Source organism: Phoca vitulina, unplaced genomic scaffold (genome assembly GCF_004348235.1).
Source record: "Phoca vitulina isolate PV1807 unplaced genomic scaffold, GSC_HSeal_1.0 scaffold8, whole genome shotgun sequence".
Taxonomy (NCBI): Eukaryota; Metazoa; Chordata; class Mammalia; order Carnivora; family Phocidae; genus Phoca; species Phoca vitulina.
In genome coordinates, this window is record NW_022589711.1 from 50,124,980 (window position 1) to 50,130,979 (window position 6,000).

The 6,000-nt window shown below is 37.5% G+C and overlaps 1 protein-coding gene across 7 annotated transcripts in view; it reads left to right on the forward strand.

Annotated features, from left to right (window-relative positions):
• ATP13A3 (ATPase 13A3) overlaps nucleotides 1–6,000 on the forward strand; it is a 95,951-nt gene that overhangs the window by 22,650 nt on the left and 67,301 nt on the right. For all 7 annotated transcript variants that reach the window (XR_004299808.1, XM_032406890.1, XM_032406888.1 and 4 more), the window contains 2 exons: nucleotides 4,257–4,355; nucleotides 5,387–5,560. Coding sequence is in view for 6 of the 7 variants with exons in the window: in XM_032406890.1 (XP_032262781.1) it covers nucleotides 4,305–4,355; nucleotides 5,387–5,560 (225 nt within the window). In the remaining variant the exon portion in view is untranslated. The remainder of the gene's footprint in view (nucleotides 1–4,256; nucleotides 4,356–5,386; nucleotides 5,561–6,000) is intronic.

Genomic DNA, 6,000 nt, shown 5'->3' on the forward strand with positions numbered 1-6,000 from the left:
TGGGTATAGAATTCTCTGAATATTTTTTTCGCAGTACTTCAAAGATGTTGCTCAGCTGTTCTCACCTGCATTATTTTTAGCAAGAAATCTGATGTCATTCTTATCTATCTTCGTTTGTATATGTAACACATCATTTTCCTCTGGATCCTTTTAAGATATTTTTCATCACTCCTTTTTTTTTTTTTTTTTTTTTTTTGAAAGATTTTATTTATTTGACAGAGAGAGCACAAGCAGGGGGAACTGCAGGCAGAGGGAGAGGGAGAAGCAGGCTCGCTGCTGAGCAGAGAGCCCAGCGTGGAACTCCATCCCAGGAGTCTGGGATCATGACCTGAGCCAAAGGCAGATGCGTAACCGATTGAGCCACCTAGGCGCCCCTCATCACTGCTTTTGAGCAGTTTGATAATGACATGCCTTGGTGTAATTTTTCATTGTTCATTTGCTTAGTATTGGATGCTTTGGATCTGTAGGCTTATAGTTTTTCATCTTATTTGGAAAAATTTTGGCCATTATATCATCACATATTTTTGGTCCTTCCTACCTTACACGTATATTAGGGTGCTTGAAGTTGTCTCATGGTGTACTGATGTTGTTATGTGCTTTTCTCCCCCTAGTCTTTTTTTCTGTTCATTTTTCATTTTGAATATTTCTATTATTTTGTCTTCAGGTTCATTAATTTTTCTTCTGCCATATTTAATCTGCTGTTAATCTCGTCTAGTAAATTTTTCGTCTCAGATACTGTACTTTTATAGTCAAGTTGGGTTTTTTTTATATCTTTCATGTCTGTACTTAATGTGTTCAGTTGTTCCTCTTGTGTTTTGAACATATGGACTACAGTTACAACAGCTGTTTTTTTTTTTTTTTTAAGATTTTATTTATTTATTTGAGAGAGAGAATGAGAGAGAGAGCACATGAGAGTGGGTAGGGTCAGAGGGAGAAGCAGACTCCCTGCTGAGCAGGGAGCCCGATGCGGGACTTGATCCTGGGACTCCAGGATCATGACCTGAGCCGAAGGCAGTCGCTTAACCAACTGAGCCACCCAGGCGCCCCAGAACAGCTGTTTTAATGTCCTTGTTTACCAGTTCTATTATTTGTGTCAGTTTTTGGTCTTTTTCTACTGATTAATTTTTCTCATTATGGGTTTTCTTTGCATACCTTTTAAGTTTTAATTGGATGTCAGATATTGTTCCTTAAGTGGGACTAGATATTTTGTGTTCTTATAAATTCCTTGAGCTTTATTTTGTGAAGCTGTTATTTGGGAACAATTTATTATTTCATTTTTTTTTTTTTTAAGATTTTATTTATTGGGACACCTGGGTGGCTCAGTTGGTTAAGCATCTGCCTTCGGCTCAGGTCATGATCCCAGGGTCCGAGGATTGAGTCCCGCATCGGTCTCCTTGCTCAGCAGGGAGCCTGCTTCTCCCTCTGCCCTCCCACTCCCCCTGGTTGTGCTTCCCCGCCCTCTGACAAATTAATAAAATCTTAAAAAAAAAAAAAGATTTTATTTATTTGAGAGGAGAGAGAGCACACATTCTGGGGGAGAGGCAAAAGGAGAGCGAAAAGCAGATCCCCCATGGAGCAGGGAGCCCGACATAGGGCTGGATCCCAGAACCCTGGGATCATGACCTGAGCCAGAGGCAGCTGCTTAACCTACTGAGCCACCCAGGCACCCCTATTATTTCATGTCTTAAGAGTTTTGTTAGGTAGGACCAGAGTAGCTTTTAGTTTAGGGCTAATTTGATCCCACTACTGAAGCAACACCCCTCTGAGCGCTCTTCCTGAATCCTTGTGATTAATGAGGTTTTCCACTGTGGGTTAGTAGGAACAGGCATTCTTCTCAGCTCATCAGGGGTGTAAGCCCTGATGAGTTTTTCCTCTTAATCCTTTTGGTTGGTGCTTTCTCTGGCCTTCAATAGTTTCCTCACATACGTGCACCGATCAGTACTCAGCTGAAGACTTGAGGGGGACCATCTTGGATATTTTCGGTGTTCTTTCTCTGTACAGATCTCTTTACTGATAATCTGCCTTGCAGACCTGCCTACTTTGGTGTCTCCCCAGACTCAGTCAACAATAGCTGATCTTTTCTGCAGGGAAAGAGGTTGGGCTTGCTCATTCTCCCAGTAGTCTATAGCAGTAGGTTATGGCCCTTGAGAATAACTGACATCTCAAGTCATACTGATTTGATGAATCAGGCTTACCATGGTGGAATGACTCCAGTAATATGCTTCATAGCTGTAATACTACCCTAGACTGAGAAGCAATTTTTACTAAATTCCTCACAGGGTTTTGTATGATGATGTGGCTTGTTTTGGAGATGTTGGACCAGATACCTCTAAGACTTCATTTCCAAGATGGCGTGTGTGTGTGTGATATGTTACATATATTATTAATATATGTAATATATGTAACATAACTTTCATATTACACACACACATATGTATATGTAATCAAAGTTTTGTGTTTTATTTCTGTAGAAATGCCACTCAGCCCTGACCCCCATCTCCAGGGTTACCAGAAGGTACAGAAGCTTTGAGTGCTGGTGCAGGAAGCATCAGTATTTTTTACTGGTCATTTTGTTGATGATATAAATCAAGAGATTTCAGTACTCTTATATATGGATTTGTTTAAATTCTGCAATTGGTTTTACTTGGCTATTTAACTCATTTCATGTAAACATTAAATAACTGTGGCTGTCTTAGCACAAAATCTTCCTTACTTCATTTATTCAACAACTACTTTCTGAGTGTCTGTCATGTGTCAGACATGTGCTACACACTGGATAGACAAGTAGAAGGATGGCTGGCATCTGGAATGAGAGAGGTATAATATTCCCACTGTGTTCTGCAGAGATCAGCCTAGCCTACAGCAGTGGTTATTTGGTCTCAGACATTTTTATATTCTTGAAAATTATTGTGACCTCTGAAGAGCTTTTGTTTATGTGAGTTATATCTGTTGATACCATATTAATTAAAACTGATATATCTTTAAGCATATTAACTCAATATTAATAAACCATAACAGTAATAAGCTTATTACAGATTAAATAATACTTTTCTGAAAAATATCTATTTTCCAAAAACAACAAAGATCACAAGGAAACTGACATTGTTTTATATTTTGCAAATCTCTTTAATGTGTGGCTGAATGTCTAATATTTGAAGCTAGTATCTTTTTAAAAAGATTTTATTTATTTATGGGGCGCCTGGGTGGCTCAGTTGGTTAAGCGACTGCCTTCGGCTCAGGACATGATCCTGGAGTCCCGGGATCGAGTCCCACATCAGGCTCCCTGCTCAGCAGGGAGTCTGCTTCTCCCTCTGACCCTCCTCCCTCTCATGCTCTCTGTCTCTCATTGTCTCTCTCGCAAATAAATAAAATCTTAAAAAAAAAAAAAAAAAATTAAAAAAAAAAAGATTTTATTTATTTATTTGAGAGAGAGAGACAGAGTGAGTGAGAAAGTGCACAAGCCAGGGTGGGGAGAGGCAGAGGGAAAAGCAGACTCCCTGCTGAGCAGGGAGCCTGATGTGGGGCTTGATCCCAGGACCCTGGGATCGTGACCTGAGCTGAAGGTAGACGCTTAACGAACTGAGTCACCCAGGTGCCCCTCCAGTCTCCTTTTTTAATACAGGAAAAAAATTTGTCAATGAGCTCAATGAATTTTCTCCTAGACAAGCATCATGGGTAGTCAAACAATTAGAAGATTGCTTAGTGGACTTGGAATCAGAATGGGGGAGTGATCTCTAATAAGGGTACACCTGCTTTAGGAATTGACTCTTGGCCAGGGATTACCATTCATGTAAAAGGTGCTCAGTAAATATCTGTTGGATGATTAATTTAATAATCATGGAGAGGTTTTGGGGTTGGTTTCACTGCTGGTGCTTTACCTTTTCACTATACTTCAAGGAATAAATTGAGTTGTGTGAAGCACTTTTACCTCAAGATGGTTAAACTAGATTTGTTATCTGAGTCTGGGGAATGAAAAGGGAAGATTATGTAGTAGTTTCTCGCAGAACTTAAATTGTTTTGTACCAAGGCTATTGCTAGTATAAGTTAATTGATGAAATATGCCAGGTTTTGTGATAGTATGTGTCAGAAGAACTAGCACACTATTGAAAGTGTAATTAAAACCAGTCAGCACTTTAGTGAGTACTTAAATATCAGTTAAACTTTGATACACATATCACAACAAAGTCTTACAGTATGAAGTTACATAGTCTACTAAAATACAACAGAATTCCCTAATTGTTCTTCTTTCCCCTCAGTTGTCTTCAGCTGTTCTGAAGCACAAGACCTATCAAACCACTGTAGATATGGACAAAGAAGAAAGGAAGACTATCAACCAGGGTCAAGAAGATGAAATGGTAACTGGTTTTTATAACTTATTTGTCAAGTGTGAAGAATTTATCTTTGTAATTTATTATTCCAGGGAAGTAGAAAAGTACACGAAACAACAACAAAACACTAAATCAATGTGCTTTCCTCATCCCAACTGCATTTTTTAATTGGGATTATGTAACATCTCTATTTGTTGGTTTTAGTATAATTCCTGTTTGACTATGAACTGTAATACTTAGAGGAGAGTAGTATACTTTATTTGATAATTTAAGAAGTTACATTAGCTAATGTTTTAAATATAATCCCAAATGTAAGATTTCTAATTTTGATTTATAAAAAATGTTTAAAAGTCAGCTTAATAAAAAAAACAACTTTTCAGCTCTTTGTGTGTAGAAGGGGGGAGATAAGGTTGTCAGGTATAATATAAGACACCCCATTAAATATGAATTTCAGATAATCAAGGAATAAATTTTTTTATATAAGCATGTCCCCAAATATAGCATAGGGCAAGCAAAATTAATTTTTTATGGAAATTTAAATTTAGGCCCTCTGCATTTTCATTTGCTAAATTTGGCGACCCTTGTTGGTTTATGGGGGGGGGGCAGTAAACTGAAACAATTGAAATAATTGGCCTCAAGAAGTCAAATTGATCAGTCACAGTGGTATTGAGACAATTAGCTAATCATTCGGGAGAAAAAGTTAAAACTTACTTCGTCTAAATGCAGTGTTATATTATGGCTTATGTCCTGGAACAGAAATAAGACAGTGGAAAAACTAGTGAAATTCTAATAGAGACTAGGTTTAGTTAATAGTAATGTACCAGTGTCAATCTCTTGATTTTGACAAATGTACCAAGTTAGCAGGGTAAACCAGAGGAAGGGTATACAGAGAACTTTCTGCAAATCTAAAATCATTCCAAACTTAAAAGTTTATTTAAAAAAAAAAGCCTACCTTTTATATGATAAGACTGTTAATACTTATCGGGAAAACAAAAAATTTTGGCTGTTACCTCTCCTATCATTTGATATTCAATTGTGTGATCACCATGTCCATGCAGGAGATTTATGGCTATAATTTGTGTCGCTGGAAGCTTGCCATAGTTTCTCTAGGAGTGGTTTGCACTGGTGGCTTTCTCCTCCTCCTCCTCTACTGGATGCCCGAATGGCGGGTGAAGGCGACCTGTATTAGAGCTGCAATTAGAGACTGTGAAGTGGTGCTGCTGAGGACTACTGTAAGTCCTTGTATTTACTGGGAGCTGATTATTCAAAAAGTAATATAATGCTTTTGTGTGTACTTGGTTCAAAATAATATATGAGGAGAATATCACTGATGGATATAATCAGTAATACTAATCCTAAAAGCATTTGTGTTCTAAGTGATAGTGATTAGAATATAAAAGAATCCTAACGATGATTGTATCAACCCCTTCCTTTTATAATTCTTGATGCACTGAGAGATTAGATGCTTGTCTGTCAAGGTCACCAGCAAGTTTGAGGACTGTATCAGATCTGTTACTCACTAGACCAGCTGCCTTTCTACTATGTGATGTTGCTGCTTCCCTGTTTTTTTTTTTTTTTTTATCTTAATTGGAAGCATTTTATCAGAGGCTTTAAATTTTTTTTCCCCTTTTTTTTTTTTTTTTTTTTTTTAATTTTTTTTTTTTTTTTTTTT